This window comes from Typopeltis vanoorti, chromosome 1 (genome assembly GCF_054136105.1).
Source record: "Typopeltis vanoorti isolate ZY-2024b chromosome 1, IOZ_Tvanoo_1.0, whole genome shotgun sequence".
Taxonomy (NCBI): Eukaryota; Metazoa; Arthropoda; class Arachnida; order Uropygi; family Thelyphonidae; genus Typopeltis; species Typopeltis vanoorti.
In genome coordinates this window covers 131192656-131215626 of record NC_143549.1, presented here as the reverse complement: position 1 = coordinate 131215626, position 22971 = coordinate 131192656, and the positions used below count along the sequence as shown (strand labels likewise).

Here is a 22971-nt window from a genome sequence, read left to right as displayed (position 1 = left end):
AAAATAATTGAAAATTTAAGACAGTCAGGTAATCTACTGATCTTTAGATCCAAGAAGGGGAGAATGCTGTTAATCTCTAGTTCTGATGTTGATTATTTAAATGGTTTAGGAAGTTTTGTAGTTCCTCTAAACCATCTTCCCAGATAAGGAAGACGTCATCTATGTAAGGTAACCACAGTTTAGGTTTTAAAGTAGCTATAGAAATAGCTCTCTCTTCAAAATCTTGCAAACTCGCCAACCTCATATCAGTTCACAAAATTTAAAAAATGTTGTGATTAACAAATCCTTACACAGACTTTCTCCTGCAGAACTTAGTGTGCTCTCAAAAGATCTTAACTTCGTTCCTTCTCCAACCTCCATTCCTAAAGAACTCTTTCTTACAAAAGTTGAAAAGGCGGCTGCGCAGTTACCAAAAGAAACTGCAAATCTACTTAGGATCGATGCCATCTTCACTATAAACAACAGTCGTCGTCCTACAGATAATCTATCTCCGACAGAAAGAAAAGCAATCCACCTGCTTTGTAACAACAATGATGTTATCTTACCTGCTGATAAAGGGAGACGCAACTGTAATCTTAGGCAAATCTGACTATCCTTCAAAGATTAACAACTTATTAAGTTCTGATACCTATTCTAGCCTAGAAAGAGATCCCACAAGAGAACTTCATAACCATACAAACAATCTTCTGAAATCTACATCTGAACTTCCTAGACACATAAGACTCTGTCTCCATCCCCTCATTCCTCGTTTGTACCGCCTGCCCAAGATCCACAAGGCTGACACTCCTTTAAGACCTATTGTGAAAGGTATTGACTCATCCACTTACAATCTGTCTAAATATCTTGCAGCTTCTTTAAAACATCGATTTGGCAATTCCTCCTCCTTCATCAAAAACTCTGAAGATTTCATCTCAAAAATAAAAAATTTACTAAAGTATAAAGAGCTAATAAGCTTCATTTCGGCAATGAAAACATTACTTAAATTAAGGGGATATTGAATCCCACATAGTTTTAAAACCGAATAAGAAACTCAAAGATTGGAATCAGAGAGTTTCTTGCCGAATATAGTAAACTATAAAGTATCGGCGGACACTAGCGTTAGCCAATGCAAGTGATCCTAGTACATAGTACATTACTGGGCAACTCGTTGCAAAGGTGGAGGAAGAAGTTCAGATCGCTATTCTTAGGTATTTTCCATAATGTAAAAACACATTTCTTAGGAAATGTATGCTGTTATTACATTATGGAGGGAGGTCACTACCCAGACCGGTTTCAGCCTTTTTTGAGGCTTCATCAGTGAGCAGCTAGACCTAAAGTCTTTAGGTCTAGCTGCTCACTGATGGATAGTGACCTCCCTCCATAATGTAATAACAGCATACATTTCCTAAGAAATGTGTTTTTACATTATGGAAAATACCTAAGAATAGCGATCTGAACTTCTTCCTCCACCTTTGCAACGAGTTGCCCAGTAATGTACTATGTACTAGGATCACTTGCATTGGCTAACGCTAGTGTCCGCCGATACTTTATAGTTTACTATATTCGGCAAGAAACTCTCTGATTCCAATCTTTGAGTTTCTTATTCGGTTTTAAAACTATGTGGGATTCAATATCCCTCTTAATTTAAATAAAAAATTTAAATCTCAAAAGACTCTGACAGAATGGTGAGTTTTGACATCATGTCTCTTTGTACCTACAGATGAAGTTCTGACTCTTCTTAAGGACAAGGTTTCTAAGAAAATATTTGCTCTACTAATGCACTGCATTAACTCCGGCTATTTCTGCTATGAAGATAAAATATATAAACAAACAAGCGGGTTAGCTATGGGCAGCCCTCTATCCCCAGTCTTAGCTAACATTTTTTCACAAGATTTTGAAGAGAGAGCTATTTCTATAGCTACTTTAAAACCTAAACTGTGGTTACGTTACATAGATGACGTCTTCCTTATCTGGGAACATGGTTTAGAAGAACTACAAACTTCATAAACCATTTAAATAATCAACATCAGAACATTAAATTCACATCAGAACTAGAGATTAACGGTGTTCTTCTCTTCTTGGATCTTATGATCAATAGATTACCTGACTGTCTTAAATTTTCAATTTTTCGAAAAACCACTCACACTGATAGATATTTGCATGCCTCTTCTCATCACTTCCCTCCTCAAAAACTTGGCATCATCTCCACCCTTGTCCATCATGCAAGATGTCTCACTTCCACAGAAGAAGACCTTCAAACAGAACTTCCTGAAAAACACCTTCTTAAATAATGGATATTCATCTCCTAACATCACTAAACGTTTGAGACCACGTCAACAACCTCGACAAGAAGATGAATTCAACCCTATCACTCACATACAGTTACCATTTATTAGCTCTCTTACCCCAAAACTATCTAGGATTATGAAGATATTCAACATAAAGACAGCTATACAACTCTGTTAAAACTTCGTTCTTTTCTGAGTCAACCAAAACCAAAACACAACCAACTGCATTTTCCTGGTGTTTATAAAGTTATGTGCAACTGTGGTCGACCTTATTTTGGTCAGACAGATAAATCTATTTCACTACATCTCGAGGAACATAGACTTGACATCTCCTACAGTAGAGCATGTGCGAGCGCCCTATCCAGTCATGTTCTTTTCTCCGCCAACTCTAACCTCGAAGAACGTCAACACCAAGTTGATTGGGACCGCACAACCAATCTATATATATGCAATGATGAATTTGAAAGATGAATTGTAGAATCCAAAGAAATAGTTCTGGACCCTTCACACATGAACAACAATCTGAGCTGCAATTTGCCTGATTCTCATAGCGCAGTAATCCAGTACTGGCGCTCTAAAATTAGCTGTCACTCACATTCAACTCATGCTAACAATAGCACGCGGTCACCAATTCAAATATGACTATTCTTCTTCTTCTTTTTATTAAGCTGAAAAGTCCATGTTTTTTACCTTGTTAGTTTTATAAGTTTTGTGTTATTTCTTACTCACCTGAAGACGTTGGGACACTGATGAAACTAGTTGTGATTTATTAAAGTTTTTTGTGTTATACTTTCTCGTTTTCTAATCAGTTAAATATTAATTTTATATATATATATATATATATATGTAAAGAGTTTTTTACCTTGGGTATAATATATGTTAAAGATACCAAGCTATTTTAAATATAAACTTGGATTTTACTCCATTTCCCAAGTAAGCAAACAGACAAGTCAGTCAAGTTTGCGTCTTAAAGTGGTGCAAGTCTAGGCAACTCGCGGTAAAGGTAGAATAAGCTCAGATCACATTTCTTAATAACTTGACTGACTTGTCTGTTTGCTTACTTGGGAAATGGAGTAAAAAACCAGGTTTATATTTAAAATAGCTTGGTATCTTTAACATATATTATACCCAAGGTAAAAAACTCTCTACATCTATCTCTCATCCTGAGATTTTTATTTAATAAGGTCAAAGCACCTTATGGTAACTTGTTTTGGTAAAATATTTATAATCTCTGTATTACTTAAAACTTAGTATTAAAGCGTATTCTACCTTTACCACGAGTTGCCTTGACTTGCACTACCTGCAGGGTCAGCTAGACTTGCAACACTTACAGGTGCAAACTTGACTGACTTGTCTGTTTGTTTGCTTGGGAAATGGAGTAAAAAACCAGGTTTATATTAAAATAGCTTGGTGTCTTTAACACACACACACACACACACACACACACACACACACACACACACACACACACATATATATATATATATATATATATATATATATATAGCATAATGTAAATATACTGTAAGTATAATATTCATTTATTGTTGCTAAATCCCAGTGTGGTATGGATGTTTGTGAAAGCCTTTAAGTGACAGGTAATTATTGCTGACTGATTTGATATTTGTCATCCTGCTTATTGGAGACCTGAAATAGCTGGGGAAAAATAAATAAAAATTCCATTTTTTTTGTTTATAGGGCAGGGAACTGTATTATCTAACCCTTAACTCACCCTTCATTACTAAATGTGCAATTTCATGGATGGGATTCACATAAAAAATAAAAATGCCAACTCATCTCTTGATAACTCAGACTATAACTTCATTTAAGTAACTCTTTCTGTGAACCTATGTTTCGTGCTTGTGTCCTTTGGCACTGAGGTATTGATCTCCATGATTTCTACTCTTTATGATGAGTTGATTACTGTTTCAAACACTTAATCTAAACACCTGCTTAGTTGGATAATCAAAATTTTTCTATCTGGGATTTCAGCCTTCCCTCATTTCTACTTGGAACTCCTGATTACTATATAAGTTTGTTGTCCAACACGTTCCATGGCAGTCCAAGAAGTTCTGAAAATGTCTCAAACTGGCTTCTTTACTCCAATTCCACTGACAAGCTAGAAGAAATGCCAAGGTTGTTAGCAATAATCTAATACAAAATATCCACTTAATACCAGGCAGTCTTTGCCATCCTCTCAACGCCCTTAACATTTTCTTAACCAAATATACTATAATATCACCTTCTCTTGATGACTCAAACCATAGCCCCATCAAGTCTCTTTTTATACAGAATGCTCTTCACCCAGCAAGTATCATATCAGTGTTCTTTGGCCATATGAATACCACTCTCAAATGAGATAACTTACATAATTTATACTTCTCCTCCTCCACTTCCCATGGTTTGATTACTTTTTTTCACTTTGCTGATCCAAACACCTGCTCTGACCCAAAGTTTTCTACCTAGAAGGAAGCCTTTATCATTATTCTATCCAAAACTCATGACTACTAATAAATCAGCCTTTGTTTTCCAGCTTATGTCATGCTATTTTCCAAGAAAAGAATTTTGAGTGGCTTGGAACACATATTCCATTACTGTCCACACACACACACACCCCATCTTAAGAATAAGTCAGGTGCAGAAAATTTGCCTTCTGGTCTCTCTTCAAAACCATTAGATAAAACTTTTGTTCTTCCATTCCTTTTTCTCATGCTCCAAATGTATCATAATGACCAAAGATAAGGCTGACCTCCTGACATAATTCTTCTCTTTGAACTCCTTTATAGTTGACAAAATATTTCTGTCCTAAGTATAATGAGAACAGCTCACTACATGCATCTTCTAGTCATTCAAACCAGAGACAGAAGAAGAATTCTGAATAGTATGGATATCAACAAGTCTTCTAGTCTTGATGGTATCCTCACATTTGTGCTCTAGAATTAGTATCCATCCTGTATCATCTTTACAGTCTATGATACTTATTCTAGCATTTACTCAATCAAAACAAGCCTTATATTCAGCGCAGTAAAAATAAATAAATAAAATAAAAAATTTAGCCATCAGACTATTATTTCATGCTTAACTAGTCACTGCTAGTATGGATTGTAGTGCTGATTTGCAGCTTAGTTTTTAAACAATATAACCTACACAGAAGCCATGAAAAGATTTGGAGAAACTCATGTAGTTGTTCTTTACATTTCCAGACATTTGATCATGTCTGATATAAAGGCCTACTTACCATACTTCCATATTATGGTCTGCCTTCCATGCCTTTGCAGTTGGATTATCAATTTTCTCCTTCCTGTCATTTGCTGCATGTCATGTCAAATGGCTGCCTTACTTCATATATCCTCACCAGTGATCGAGTATATCTCAAGGCACCCATATTTTTTTTCCTATAGTCATTTTCCTGCTGTATGTAAATGACTTCTCACTGACCTGAAATTTGAAATCCTGTCCATCATTTTGCTCATGACAGTACATCCCTATTCCTTCTCTTCATTTGATAAACCTTTTAGCGCTCAAACATTCCAAGCTTCAGATTTTATAATCAGTTCCATAATAATGATCTTGAATTCTCCAGTTGGGTGAGGACAATCTGATCAACTTAAATGCTACCAAAATATGTAAATGTTCCGTAGCATTTAAGTCGAGCATTTAAAAAAATACATGATGATGTATTATTTTATTTTATTTATTTTTTTTTTTTCCCACAAGAAAGATCTTGCCTTTATCACTGTGCCAGATTAATCCTGAAATTTAACTTTGGCAGTCCAGTCTATTCAGTGACTGCAGAGAGGAAGTGGGTGATGATATGCCTCTAAGTATTGTTCATCTGCTCTAACCATTCATTATATTTTAATCAACTGCTCTCATTACTTGAATGAGTGCAGAATATAATATTTTAGCGCTATCTATTCTGATATAGTAATTTGAGTTTTAATTTTATACATAAGATAAATTTTACTTTATATATTTATATATATATATATACTTTTCAACATGGTGCATTATACCCTGATATGTTGATGCACCATTAAAAAAAAAAATCAGAACAGCAACCACATTTATAAACTTTTTATTTGCCTTTTATGTTAGTGGCAGCATGCCAACCTTGCAGGAAGAAGGACCAAATTCTGTTACTGTGTCTGTAGGGGGAAATGCTAGTCCACAGTCTGAACTTAATCATGAATCTCCAAATTTAAAACCTAGTAATTCTACATCTACAACAAGTCAGTCAGCAATGACATCATCTTCAGGTACCAACCAAGTAACTGTATCAGTTGGATCTAACACAGTGCCATCCCCTGTCAGTAGCGCTTCTTCACAGAGTCCAAAGATGAGAAATAATTCAACCAGTGTCACAGTAATCACCCATTCTGGAAATCAGCAGTCCAGTAATCCCCAGGTGGGCATAGATATAACTTTTACTCTTTTCTTGTTATTATGAGTGCAACGCATGTGATTGTAATATCTTATTTATTTTTTATCTTGCACTTCAATAATTTTCTTCTGAAGCATGTAAATTTATAAAACGAATGTATGTATTATTTAGTTTGCTTGATTGTGGTATTGACTTGTTCTAGCAGTAAAATTATATGATTTCTAATATTAACATATTCAGGTTATTTTTTTTCCTGTTCTTTTTGTTCTTATACATCCAAGTTTGTTTATAATCTAAAAAACAGTGGGATTCTTAAAAATTTTCGCCACTTCCTAAAAATATAAATATCTCAATATTTTTTTAAACCACATTTTTGTTAACTAAATTAATTGATTTGTTACTTAGATATAATCATTTCATGCTTATAATTGTTATACTATCATTGTAAAAAATGTGGTATTTGAACTTTGTTTTGTCTCATAATATCAACATACTGTTATCAGTTTCATATCACAGCATATACAGTTCATTATATAGTGAACCTGTGGAGTATTCATAACTAAAAATTCACACGTATACCACGATAATTAAATTTTAATAATATGTAGGTATTTCATCTTAAGTAATCAAACAATACTAGGTATTACATTCAAAGGAACAGTTAGTGCACATGCTTACATTGGAATCCCTCTGTGTGTATAGTATTGTGTTTAAGAAATTAAAAAAAAAAAAATGGCTCTAATTTAAAATTAAATTAAAATATATCTGATAAATTTATTTTATACAATTGAGGATAATTTTCCAGACTATTGGGATAGTGAAATAATCATCACAGTTCAGATTGAGTCTGTGACGTAAGGTTTCAGCACTTTCTTTATATAAACGCTAATATTTATATGATGATCTATGTAGCAGCTTGGTGTTTTTCCATTGGATCCTGTGATTAGGGGTTTTCAACTCTGTTTTGCGAGGCCAGATTCATGCGGTTTGAAAAGATGGATATGGTCTTTATGTTCAGAGATGCATTTACTTATAGATCTTCCTGTTTGTCTGTAGTAAGACATCTTACAAGAACATGGAACTTTGTATACTCCAGGTAGCATCACAGGTAAGAGTTTATCTTTTGGAGAAGGTAATAAATTGTGGATCTGGTTGATTGGTTTATAGTTAGCGAGTTTGTATTTCTTCATAATTTTTGACAGACATTCCGAGATGTCTTGGATATATGGTATAAGAGTCCTATGGGCTTCTTCTTGTCTGAGTTGATCTGTAGGGAAGTGGCTGATGAATTTTTGAGTTGGTTTTGGATTGCATCCATTTAATAAGGCTGTATCTTTAATAATTTCCAATTCTTGTTTTAAAGATTCTTCAGAGGAACAAAATTTGTGTGCTCTAGATACCAAAGATTTTATGGTGCCATATTTTTGAGATGGATGGTGAGCCAATGAATTGTGGATGTAATGAGCTGAAAAAGCTGATTTACAATAGACAGAAGTGGAAATGGAACCAGCTTGTTTTCGTTTGATATGTATATCAAGAAAGGAGATACCTTGTGATGATTCATTTTTTCTAGTGTGAATTTGATTCGAGGATGAAGGTTGTTGATCTTATCTAGAAATTAGTATAATTCAGAGTGACTCCAGACCGCAAAGACATCATTAACATATCGTAGCCATTTTACTGTAGGATTAAACTAAATTTATATCGTAGCCATATTTTTGGTTTTAGTTCAAGAGAAAAAATTCTATCTTCTAGGTGTTCCAGAAAAAAGGTTGGCTAAGTTTGGTGATAAGGGAGACTGTTCCTTCCTCTTGTTTATAATTTTATCTTTTCATGTGAAGTTTCCGGATGTGATAGCAAATTTGAATAATTCCACAATATCGGATGGAAATTTTTGAGTTAACAATTCTATTGTCTCCTTGTGAGGAATATTAGTAAAGAGAGAGAGAGAGAGATGAATGTCTTTTATTTTTGTGTGAAATTCTGTGGAATTTTTAATTGATGAAGCTGGGTTACACAAAAACCTTGATATTTTGTCAGTGGGGCTACTTATAAAATCCACAATAGGTCTAAGTGGACATGTTGTTTTTGTGTAAGTGAACTATATATTCTAGGAGGCCTAGCATGGTATGTTCTGAGTCTTTTTATGGTTTCCTGATCTATGGATGTTGTTTCATCCAGTAACTTGTCGAGTTTCTTGTTGTCCTTTTGTGTAGAATCACAATCTAGCTGGGAGTATGTATTTCTCTCTCGAAGCAATAGATTCGTTTTCTAGTCGTATGAATTGGTATCTAAGACAACAGTGGTATTCCCCTTTTTGGCTTTGGTGATAACTATGTTTTTTTATTTCATTTTTAGGAGAGGAGAATATAAAGAAAGTGTTGAAGCCTTATGTCGCAATCTGAACTGTAATGACTGTCTCACTATCTCAAAAGTATGGGAAATTATTATCCTCAACTGTATAAAATAAATTTATAAGATATATTTTAATTTAATTTTTAAATTACGGCCGTTTCTTTTTTCTTTCTTTTTTTTTTTTTTAATTCCTCAAACACTGTAGTGTATGCACAGAGAGATTCCAATGTAAGCTTGCACACCAACTGTTCCTTTGAATGTAATTCCTAGTATTGTTAGTATTACTGTACTGATGATGTCTTAAGATACTTAAGACACAGTATCTACATATTATTCAGATTTAATTACTGCCGTATGCATGTGAATTTTTAGTCATGAATACTCCACAGGTTTCACTATATAATAGTCGTATTCCTTCATGGGGAACTGACAGCACAGAAGTGCACCTCGCTAGGAAAACTTCAATTGAAACAGGATAAGCTACGTGACAGAATCTCATTTTTAAAAGAGTGCATATATGATAAACTCATTCCTACATTCACTAAACTAAAGGAAGTTATAAAACTGCTAACTGTTCAAAACATTTAGCAAAAAGCTAGCCATTCCTTACTGCTTAATCAGTTATGAGTTTCAAAACATGAATTAGCAATAAATATTATAAAAATAACAGAATTGGAAGCATCATCATCAAATTCCAGACATGTATCCTCAAAGGGTGTACATTATATGATAGTACTACATGAAAAACTTACATCACCACTAACTTCCTATCTACAATTTTCCTCCAAATCAATCTGTTACCTGTCAAGACTCCAGCATTATCAGATCTTATATTTCTGTCTTTTAAGGCACTTTTTACTACATCAATCCACCAACATCTTGGCCTTCCTCTGGATCTTTTTTCTGCCATCCTGGCAAAAACACTTATTTTGCTAATCTTTCCTCCTATTCTATTTAAATGACCATACCACCTGAGATTAGATCTGCTAATCTCAGGTGGTATGGTCATTCCTGGATACTAACAATGTCAAGTTTTTTCCTAATATTTTCATTTTTAATATGATATTGCCTTTGATGCCATCTGTTCATGCCCCTAATCTTTCTCAGGACTCTCATATCTTTGGTCAAGTGTTTTATTTCTAGCCCAGCTCTCAGATCCATAATTTAAAATTGGTTTGAACACTGTCTTGTATACAGCTAATTTAGTGTTTTGACTAATTTCTCTCTTATTCCATATAAATTTATTCAGTTGACTTCCACCCATGCTAGCTTTGTTGATTCTGTTGTCTATTTTCATATTTAATTTACCATCCTCACCATTGAAAATCATACCTAAGTAGCTGAAATATTCTATAGGTTCTCCATTCACAGTGGAGTTGATATTTTTAGTGCTTCTGCCTATTTTCACTGTGTTTGTCTTGTTACTGCTGACCTTCATACCATATCTATTACAACAGTTATTCACTTTAGTCAGGGAATCTTGCAGACTTGTAGCGGATTTATTTAGAAGTATAACATCATCTTCATAAAGCAAAGAGCTGACATTAAAATCTCCAATTTTGATATCAGGTTTAATACCACTTTCCTTCATAATGTGATCCATATAGATAACACTGGCCAACAAAAAAAATTTTTTTTTCTGCTGATTATGATCTGATACTTGTTTCTTACTAATTTGGGTGAGCTGATTTCAAATATCAAACCCATTTTTCTCTATCACGTCAGGTTTTTCCTCTATGGCATTTTCTTTTTGCTAATTTGTAAGTTTTTGATAGTTTTTAGGAGGCAGTACTATTTAGAGGATCAAAAAAATCGATTTTTTAATATTATTTTCTAAAAGTATGTACTTTTAAAAATCTGTTTCTAACTTTTTATCAAGACATTCGAAAAATTCCCGAAGATATAGTCTATTATTCAAAGTGGTGTGCAGATCAGAATTGGAGCACTCACTGCTCTCGCTTGTTGGTAAACGAATAAATGCGTAAGAACCTGCAATGGCACGTACTGGTGCTTTGAATGCGAGAGAGGCCGATAACCGACCTAATACATTTAGATGATGAAAAGTAGGTGATGACAACTGCCTAAAACAAATGAATGCTATATGCGTCATAGTGGACAAAGAACGATCGAAATCAGTCAATCGTTAATCAATCATGAAAGTATGATGAGTGCTTATAACGTTTCAATAAAGTCTCTGGTTTTTGGTTTTTTTTTGTCTTGTTAATTGCATGTTAGTCGGCAGTGAAGAAAATACATCATGTCTACTACTCAAAATTGTGTCAATAGTGTAGATTCCTTCTGCTACATTTGTGGCAGCTTTACTGTTCCCAGTCAAAGGACAAATATCACTGATTTCGTTAAGAAAGTGTACTTTGCATACTTTGAAGTAAAAATTGCAGATCAGGACAAGTCATGGGCTCCAAATAAAGTGTGTGAGTCATGTGTAGAAAATTTATGACAGTGGAGCAAGGGAAAATGCCAAAAATTAGCTTTTGGTATTCCAGTGATTTGGCATGAACCGAAAAATCGCATAGATGATTGCTATTTTTGTTTAGTTCAGACTTCTGGTTATAATAAGAAGAATAAGAAAAAAATTGTGTATCCAAATCTCGACTTGGCAATTCGGCCAGTTGCTCATTCCAATGAAATAGCCGTGCCAATTTATAAAGGACTTCCTTTACTTGAGAATGAGCATGATCGGGATATGCCAGATGTTCTTGAGGAGCAAGACCCGGATGTTGATTTAGACGATGAAAATTTAATTTCTAGTTCTGGACCGCAACGTTTTACTCAAGCAGAATTGAATGACTTAGTAAGAGATTTGGGCCTATCAAAGGAATCGTCGGAATTGTTAGCTTCAAGATTAAATGAAAAAAACTAACTGGAGCAAGATATGAAGATAACTTTTTATCGTAGCAGGGAAAGTAATCTTGTACAATATTTTAAACACAAGTGTGGGTTTGTTTACTGTAACAGTGTTTCAGGTTTACTAACTGAAATGAGTGTTGTACAATATCATCCAAATGAGTGGCGTTTATTTATCGACAGTTCAAGCAGAAGTCTCAAGTGTGTCTTACTACACAATGGGAATGTATATGGCTCAATTCCTATTGGCTATTCAGTCCACTTAAAGGAAACTTATGAGGACATTAAAAAGGTTCTGAAGTTATTAAAATATACAGACCATAACTGGATCATCTGTGTGGATCTTAAAATGGTGAACTTTTTACTTGGCTTTCAAAGAGGATATACAAAGTTTCCGTGTTTTCTATGCTTCTGGGATAGTCGAGCTAGAAACCAACACTGGAGTCAGAAACATTGGCCTCTTAGAATATCCTTAAATGTTGGAGAACAGAATGTTATAAATCAAGCTTTAATCGACAGAGAAAAAATCATTTTTCCACCTCTACACATCAAACTAGGTCTTATGAAACAGTATGTTAAAGCCTTAGATTTATAAGGTGACAGTTTCCAATACATATGTGAAAAATTTCCACGACTTAGTTATGAAAAAATTAAAGCCGGTGTATTTGATGGACCGCAAATTAGAACTTTAATGAGAGACCCAAATTTCATCAACTCTATGAACGAAATTGAGAAAGAGGCCTGGACTTCATTTACGATGGTTGCGAATAATTTTCTTGGAAACAAAAAAGCGTGCAATTACAAAGATCTAGTGGAAACAATGCTTGAAAATTTTCAGTGCCTAGGTTGCAACATGAGCATAAAGCTTCATTTCCTATACAGTCATCTTGATAGATTTCCCGAGAATTTAGGTGCTGTAAGCGATGAACAAGGCGAAAGATTTCATCAAGACTTAAAAACTATGGAAGATCGGTACCAAGGAAGATGGAATTCTCATATGATGGCCGACTACTGTTGGAGTATTCAAAGGGATTGCCAAAACAGAACACACAGCAGAAATTGCTACAAACAAAAATTTATTCCCTGAAACTCATGTATAAGTAAAATTGTTTTTTTTTTATAAATATTCTTGTAATTTTTAATGAATATTGTTAAGTAGTTATGTATCTAATTATCGGCCTCTCTCGCAGTCAAAGCGCCAGTATGTGCCGTTGCAGGTTCTTACGCATTTATTCGTTTACTAACAAGCGAGAGCGGTGAGCACTCTGATTCTGATCTGCGCACCGCTTTGAATAATAGGCTATATCTTCGGGAATTTCTTGATAAAAAGTTAGGAACAGATTTTTAAAAGTACATACTTTCAGAAAATAATATTAAAAAATCGATTTTTTTGATCCTCTAAATAGTACTGCCTCCTTAAAAATATCAAAAACTTACAAATTAGCAAAAAGAAAATGCTATTGAGGAAAAACCTGACGTGATAGAGAAAAATGGGTTTGATATTTGAAATCAGCACACCCAAATTAGTAAAAAACAAGTCTCATATAAAAGTCAGCAAAAATTGTGTTCGACTGTGTAATGAATAACACAGGGGATAATGTACATCCTTGTCTGACACCAGACAACATGAAACTATCTTCTTGTACTTCCTTCAATTCTAACTGCTGACTTACAACTCAAATAAATACTAAGTATTGCTTGATATAATGCCCCATTTAGTGTTTTGATTAGTTTCTCTCTTGGCACCTTGTCATATGCCTTTTCCAGATCTACAAAACTTAAATACAGGTCTTTGTTATATTCCCATGATTTCTCAACTATCTGTCAGGATCAGATTTTCAGTAAAAATCTGCCAGCCTCTATTTGGCCTGAATCCAGAATGTTTTTCACCAAGCTTCTCTTCTAATCTTTCTCAAGTATACTTGCATAAAACTTACCACGAACACTTAGTACAGAAATACCTGTAATTCTCACATTCAGTTTTATTTTCCTTTTTATTTATGGGTACTATAAAGGCTCTACTCCAATCATCTGGAATCTGTCCCTCTGTCCAGGCCTTCTGAACTATTCAGTGCAGCCACTGTAAGACTTTTATACCTCCATACTGAGCATTTCTGGGCAAATATCATCTACTCCAGCTGCCTTTCCACATTTCAGGCTTTTGATGGCTTTTTCTAGTAAGTATGGATATATTTTCCTAACCTCATGCCTGGTCAGTGTTTGTTACCACTGTGCTGTCACTGATTGTTTTATTTAGCAATTTTTCAAAGTAATTACTCCATATTATAACTAAGATGAAAAGCTAAACGGCTATTTTTTTCTGGCAAAGTTGATAATTTAAGGGGATCAAAATCCCTTATTGTTTTTCAGCCAGTATGCAAAACTCTACGATCGAAAACTATGATCTAAGCATTTCATGCCGACGAACTGTCAGCAAATCCAAGTGTAAGTGATCACTTGGTAGTGCCACACCACTGCAACTCGATGCAAAGGTGGAGCAAACTCCCTCACTATTATTGATATGTTCTCATAATGTAAAAACACACAGCTCTTGTGAGATGTAATACTGCTTTACATTATGAGGAGAGGTCACTACCCAGACCGGTTTCAACCTTTTTTGAGGTCTCATCAGTGAGTAGTTAGACCTAAATTGCCGTGTTGTGGCACTACCAAGTGGTCACTTATACTTGGATTCGCCGACAGTTCGTCAGCATGAAACGCTTAGATCGTAGTTTTTGATCGTAGAGTTTCGCATACTGGCTGAAAAACAATAAGGGATTTTTGATCCCCTTAATTTAATTACTCCATACTTCAAGGATATCTTTATCTCCTGTTTTCATGTTGCCTTTATCATCTCTAATTCGTTTTACTGCACTCTTTCCTCCATTTCTGAGCTTCTTCAACAAACTCCAGAATATCTTGCCACTTTCTAGATATTTATTTTCTATGTTCTTATCAAAATCTTCCCATTTCTTTTGTTTAGCTAGTTTTACACAGTATTTAGCTTTCTTACATTTATCTCTGTATTCTCTAAGAGAATAAGCTGACTTATTTGCCAAGAACTTTTGATATTCTTTCTTCTTTTCCTTCACTGTCTCTTTAACTTCCTGTGTCCACCATGGAGTTATGATTTTTCTATCTTTGCAGACAACTTCACCACATGCCTCTCTGTCTGAATCAATCAATGTTTTCCTCAGGGCTTGCCACTGAATCTCCAATGTTCCTGTTCTCGAACACTTTCATTTTTTCTTCAATAATGTTTGTGTAGTTTAGTCTACAGTTCACATCTGAGAGCTGTGCAACTTTTATTCGCTTTCAAACTTTCTTACATGTTCTTCTTTTCAATATGAAATTCAATTTTATCCTGCTCAAGACTAAATGGTGATCACTTTCAATTTCGAATCCTCTACACTGTACCTTCCTGCACCAGTAAGAAAACATCATTATCAACAATAACATAATCAGTGAGACTTTTCTTATTCCTTGCCTCTTCTCTCCATGTGAATTTGTGCACATTTTTATGTTGGAACATTGTGTTAGTAATAATCAGTCCATGTCCTGAGCAGAAATCCAATAGGTATTTGCCATTATCATTAGCTTTGCTCTTTGCTCCGAATTTTCCCAAAATATTTTTGTATATCTGACACTCATTTTGTACTCTGCTATTTAGATCCCCAACAAAGACCAATTTTTCATTGTGTCATTTGCTTTCTCTAAAGTTTCAAAAAATTCCTGCATTTCTACCTTAGCAGAACCTTCTGTGGGACCACAGAATTGGAAGCTAATCTGTCAAATCCATTAAATCAAGAACCGCTACGATTGGTTATTAATATTTCAAAAAAAAAAATGTGGGCATTCAAACATTTGAAACAAGCAATGTAAATCTTCATTATTAAAACAATTCAACATTATTAAAACAATCTAAGGGGAAAAAAATATATATATGTATATATATATATATATATATATCCAAATTACTGGCTGACAAATGGGTGTAAACTTATCTGTCCATCCGTTAACGGAATATGAAATGAATGTATTAGCATGAGGTCATAAGTTTGCCATTTCGCCTGAACGTATTCCTTATCTAGATTTCATACACAATATTCAAAGGAGCATCAGCCATCTGTCTAATATAGAAGCCAATATACTATGTTTCAAAATAGCCAAAATAATCTATGAAGCCAAACCTTCAGACTCGAATATTCCACCATCAGAATTAAAAGTCCTGAACTCCTTAAAATGAAATAAAAACATAGTTATCACCAAAGCCAACAAGGTGAATACTACTGTTGTCTTACATACCAATGTAGGCATGTGCAGTAACTGTTCCTTTGAATGTAATTCCTAGTATTGTTTGTAATAACTGATGTGATGTGATGTCTTAAGTTACTTAAGACGAAACATCTACATATTATTAAAAATTTAATTACTGTGATATTCGTGTGAATTTTTAGTTAGTATATACAGTATCTGCTTTAAATGCATTTCCAGATATGTAAAGAACTTCTTTGCCATTATCTCTGAAAGTATAGTTCATTTTATTTTCATTCCTTATTTCTGAATAACTTATTTCTACCAACACAGTCATAGAATAACATAGACAAACACCTAGAAACTTCCTCTGTAGTACAGTTGGAAGAACTATGGGATGCATCGTTTGTTTTTCTCGGGTGTTTTTCATCTCATATACAGGCAAATCAGTAACAGCACACAAAATTTATACAATTAAAAATACTATTAATAGGCAGTATATGGCATTGCAAGTAGAGAATGAGTGGTGTACAGATGAAGGATTGAGTAGTGTAGATTGTGGGGAGTTGAATGCTTTCTTACAATGAGTACTTGGATTTCTTGGCGGTGTCATGTAATAATACCATAAGAAAGAACATATTTTAAAACCCTCATGTTTCATCAAATTGTAATAGTTTGTTCTTTTTTATATAAGAAGACAAAATTAATTTTTGTTATTCGGTGTTTATCAGAACATTTCAGCACCCCCCCCCTCCCATATTTAAAAAAAACATTTTCTAAAAAAACAAATACTAAATAAATAGAGGGAAAAAAATTATGTTTACAGATAATTATAGAGTGCTTAATCAATTCCCAACTACCTTGAATATCTATTCAGAACTTATTCAGGAATAATAAATTAATCTCTGATATTAAATTACGAACAACAATTTAGATATGAAAGATCTTACATGTTGTATTTTCACTGTGTTCTGGTTTAAGCCACTAAGAATACAATTTGGCTAGCTAAATCCCAAATTGTAATTAGCCCATTCTCATTCATTTAGTGTCCTGGTAAATACCTGCTAATAGGATACGCCACAAAAAGATGAAAATTGGACAATAGGTCAGAAGCTCTGCTCAGTTCTCCAGATTTCTGAAAATGTTATGTGGAGGTCTCATACCAGTTAGCTTTGATCCTTAAAGGACCAAGTATATATAAAAGTATAATAAGACCAGTTTTAACTTTGCATTAGAAACAAGAGCTGAAAACAGTTGAGATCAAAACAGTTAAGCACTGCCAAAGAAATTAAAAGACTTACAAAAGTTGTGGGAAAAATAAAATTGAATAAGATCAGAAATGAAGCGATTATTCAAAAAAGTATGCCTTTCAACGTAAATGAACAAATAGATAGCAGACAGAAAAAAAAATGGCAAAAACGTTAAAAGAATGTGAAAAAGAACAATTAGAAGAATAAAAATAAGCATGAATGTAAACAACGCTGCTCCACAAAGCAGGGATAAATGTGACTTTTCCTTTTACAGTTTCTAAGGAATCTGTTCTTATGCAATTCTTTTTTAATAAACTAAACCTTTGTGTGTAGATGACAGAATGCCCTACTCTTCCAGTTCATTGCACTTGATGTATTTCATATGCTTTGTGAGGAGCATCTTGAGGATTAGCCAATGTAAGATAAATTAGATGTATGAGGGATCTAATAAACACTACCAAGGGCTGGTAGAGGAAGTTTATCTGTAGCAAAATCTAAAAATGAAGAAATCTTTTGGACAGGAAACCGTCAACATGAAGGCTAGGAGTTCTAAGTAGTTTTAGTGATGTACTCAACAATTTTTCAGACGTAAGGGGGGGGGGGGGGCATCTTAACTTCCTCTTGAATGGTTGAAGACAGGGTAGTTCTTTATTTCTTAATAGACTGGTTGGCAAAAGCATCACTAAAATCTATGATTTTGGACTTCTTGAAATTATTTCCATGTATCTCGAAGATTAACACTAAAAAAGAAAAGGTCTTTGTGGACAAGGAGCTGACCTCGTGACCTATCTTACAAATTGAATTAAAATGTTTAACTTCACTAATTAAATTTGTTTTAAAAAATTTTTGACAGAAAAAACATACCTGAATATTTTTGAACTGAAAGAAGATCACCATCTTTGCACTTTTTGGATAGTTGTTTACTTGTGGGATTTTTTAAAATTCATTAATGAGACAAAGACAGTATTAAATTGAAAGCATGCAAACTAATATATTTACATGAAAATATGAAAAAGCAAGATTATTAATACAGTAAATAAAAAAAAAAAAAAGCTAAAAACATAGAAAATCTACACTATGTATGGTCAGCCAGCACCCTATTCATTAAACAGTGAAACATTTTTATGTCATTATTAAATATATTAATGTAATAATTTGTTCCTGTTTCATTACTATCAGAAGATAATGAATGTTCTAAATATAGTACGTAGTGTGTATTATAGCAAATATTCAGGTACCAAAGAAATAGGTTTTTTATAGTGGACCCCTTTTTAATTTCTATAAACCATGATGTTTTACTCTTTATACAATAATTTGATTGCAGCACTGGCATATGGTGCTACCACCATCTTGTAGACTAAAACAACTTGATATGAAGAGTAAACTATGGAGAATATAGATATTCCTTTATGTGTTTAAATCATATATTTGAACTCTTAAGTATTGTTACAGATTCAGATGACTGAATGCCATGTGCTAAGGCAAAACTAAATATAAAATTAAATTATTTTTTGAATATCAGTCTTACATGTCAGTGTTTGCAGAACCAATAATTCGTTGATGTCATGAGTTGGCAGAAGTAAGGAACCTTTGTTATTCTTTCTTTAAATAGCTGAAAATTGTAGTCATGGGTAAAAAAAAAATAAAAAAAAAAAATCATGTAGAAGACTGTTCCAGAGTTAAGGCAAACAGAGAATGGTGGAGGATGAGGAAAGAAAGCAGGATTGAAGGATTTGCATTTGAACTGTGAACAGATGTTGGGTTACCACTGCTCATGCTGAACAGACTTGAAAGAATGATAGTAGCCAACAGAATTACCTGTAAAAAAAAATAAGAGAGCAGAAACAGACATGGTGCCCACCTTAAGAAATGGCAGTTTTTACATATTATCTTTTATAGCACTGTACAGTCATGTGGTGAATGTGCTGGGCCATCCACTGCAGGTAACACTTGCAGTTGACTCCCTGTGCTTCCATCTCAATATGCTATCACTGATTGTTGACCTGGGAATGCCCCAATTTGTCAAAAATTTGCTGAACAGATAGGCCTGCAACATGGCATCCTATCATAATGCCTCTTTCAAATTCCATTAGTTGTCTTCTCGCAGCCTTTTCACCCGGGTGCAGCTGCACTGACTTGAGACCATCATATTCCTCCAATTTATACCAGCTAGAAACATGATTCGTTACATGACACAATGAACCTTTCCCACTGGGGGGTATCTGTTGACTTCTTTCCAAACAGTGTATTATTTAAAACAGGAATTAGATTTTGAGGGAATACTGAATCAATCAAATGCTTTCTTTTAATTAATGTGAGATAGTTGGAAGGACTATAAAAAATTAACTGCATGAAAGAAATAAAAGTAAAAAACCTAAAGATAATTTAGAAATCACATGATTTCCACATGAGTTAAACTATCTAAATTTGTTATTTCTCAATAATCAAACAGATTAATACATAAGTTTATAAAAAAAATTATGATAGGAAGAAGAAACAGAATATCAAATTAGTTGGTCTAAAAGTTTTTTCAGATGGTTACAAATTAACTGAACTTGCCAAGAAATTATATTCTTGCTTGTGAAGTATCTTCACAACTAGACTACTTGTATGTAAATACTGATGACTTTACATCAATTGCCTTAGTATCCCATAATGCAGAGAACTCTGCCTTTCATACATGCGAATTACTATACATTATGAGAAGGACCACTACTCAGACCTTTGAGTCTCATCAGTGGGAGTCAGACTGAGAAGAGATACCAAAGTTGAATTACTAAGACAGTTGGTGTGTAGTCATCATGCTCTATATACAAGTAACCTAGTTGCATCCCTGACAAGGAGAAGGAAGAGTAAGATTCCTTGGGCCTGTGATTTTTAAGGTCCCAGAACATAAGTTTTTTTCTGCCCCCTCCCAACTCCAGAGAGCCAGGTAAATTCTTTTCCCCAGGCCCAGCATTAGCTGTCAATGTCTCTGCCTAGTTGTGAATATACTTCACATGCGAACTTTATTCGCTTAGACTTGGAAAGGATTAAACAAGAATATAAATTCTTGTTAAGTTTAATTTAATTTATAACCAGGTGAAAAAATTTTCTTCAACTATCTCTAATCCAGAGTATAAATTAAAGATACCAAGAAATTATGTACTTGGTTTAATTTTAATCCTTTATCCAAGTAAGCAAAAACAAGTTTGCACCTTAACTATTTTCAGGACTGGGGCAACTCGTATAAAGAAGCTAATGACTTCACATTACTTGCCTTAGTATCCCATAATGCAAAGCACATCTTGTGGATATGTATAATGCTATGCATTATGGGAAGGATCACTGCCCAGGCCAGTTTTGACTTTTATTGGGATCTCATCAGTGGGAGCCAGACCAAGAGGTGATACTATGGTTGAACTAATGCAGAAGCCATATTTTTATACATGAGTAGCCAAAAGGTGTCACACGTTATTATTAAATACTCTGAATTAGAGAAAGTTGTTGGAAGTTTTTCTGCTTGGTTATACTATAAATTAATGATAGAGAGCATGATGCCAAGAAATTATATTCTGGGTCTCCTTTATCCAAATGCAAGCAAATAAAGTTTGGCTTTTGACCTTTTGGCTACTTATATATGAAAATATGACTTCTGCATTACTTCCACCTTGGTACCACCTCTGGATCTGGCTCCCATGATGAGACCTCAGTAAAGGTCAAAACCGTCTGGGTAGTGTCCCTTCTCATAATGCATAGCATTATACATGACCATAAGGATATGTGCTTTGCATTATGGGATACTAAGGCAAGTGATGTGAAGTCATTAGTTTCTTTATACGAGTTGCCCCAGTCCTGAAAATAGTTCAGGCACAAACGTGTTTGCTTACACTTGAATAAATGATTAAACTAAGTATATAATTTCTTGGTATCTTTAATTTATAGTATAACCAAGTGGAAAAACTTCCAACAACTTTCTCTAATCCAGAGTATTTTAATAATAAGATGTGAAGCCTTTTGGCTACTTGTATATGACAATATGACTTCTGCATTACTTTAACCTTAATATCTTCTCTGGGTCTGGCTCTATGAGACCTCAAAATAGGTTGAATCTTTAATTTCTTTTGCCCTGAAGTTCCACAGTAAGGTATGGACAACAATATTTTGTTTCATAACTTGATGAAGTTACAAGGGTACCCTAACAGGAGAGATCTTACTTGGAGAATTGTATATGGTTGCTTTCCAGTCAATGCCATCAAGTGGAGGTACTTTAACATCGGAAACAGTAGAACATGCATTCTACAGCTCTTGCCCTGCGTATTTGGAATAGGTTATGTAATGTGTTGGGCATTCCATTACTTACATCAGAACAGGTTATTTTTTACAATACCCACCACCTGTCAGCAATAGGAAGAGAATTTTGATTTTTATAATTAATGAATTAAAATATTTATGGAAGGTTAGAAAGAAACATGGATTTGAAAACCAGCAATATGACATCCAGATGCTTTATAATATTGTACTATGGAAATTTTATTGTTCAGTCAGACGATTTTTGTATTTAGAAAGAAGCATTCTAGGAGATATCAAATTTATCACTAGATGGTGTAGACCACCCACATTATGGAGTATTCACCAGGGTGAGATAAAAATTTTGTCTATTCTTGCTATGAGAGGTTTTTTAAATAGTTCCATTCTCTTTATTCAATGTGGTCTTATAGTCAATTGCAGGGATTACCGCAATCCCATGCCGAGAAGGCCAACTCAAGGCAGTTAACCCAGATGGGGGCTAACCACCTGGGTATCAGTTATCTTTGCACTTTAGTTTCAGTTGGTCTTTTGGTTGTTCATCTATATGAGATTGGTGAAACAAGAAAACTGATAGCCTTTGTCTATATGATGATATAAAAGAGCTGAGGCTTTTTTCTCTCTCTCATGCTATCTATCTGTTTTTCTTTCTCCTAATACTATCAATTGATATGAAGTCACAAGCCTCTATATACAAATAGCTCACTTGCACCCCTATATAACTACTCTAGACCTATGATGAGCCACCCTTTACTTTTTCACCTCAAAATAGGTCAAAACTGGTCTGGGCAGTGACTCTTTCCATAATGCATAGCATTATACATATCCACAAGGAGATGTGCTTTGCATTATGGGATACTAAGGCAAGTGATGTGAAGTCATCAGCTTCTTTATACGAGTTGCCCCAGTTCTGAAAATAGTTCAGGTGCAAACTTGTTTGCTTACACTTGGATAAAGGATTAAACCAAGTATATACCGTATTTTTCAATAGATAACGTGCACGTTATCTATACAAAAAAGTCTAAATTCGTAAAAATGAACATGCATGGTATACATTAGAAAGGTACGAGAGGTAAATCAAACGTAATAACAAAACTAAGGTAGAAATATTACTTAATATTTATTGAACATTACATTATTCAAATCCAAAAAATTCTTCATCAGACTCAATATTGAAAGAATCAATTGCGTTAAAAATTTCGTTTGGTATTTCTTCAGCTTCATTCACAAGGGAATGAAGTGGTGTCACCGACACCACTGCATTCCCTTGTGCTTTAATGAAACCATTTCTAACACAGTTTTCACTTAC

The 22971-nt window shown here is 34.1% G+C and overlaps 1 protein-coding gene across 1 annotated transcript in view; it reads left to right on the top strand.

The window, feature by feature from the left end:
- The window catches only part of melt (ventricular zone expressed PH domain-containing protein melted), a 338615-nt gene that overhangs the window by 176335 nt on the left and 139309 nt on the right, over positions 1–22971 (top strand). Inside the window, exon 10 of the mRNA XM_090398172.1 lies at positions 6366–6675. Within this exon, the coding sequence (XP_090254298.1) occupies positions 6366–6675 (310 nt within the window). The remainder of the gene's footprint in view (positions 1–6365; positions 6676–22971) is intronic.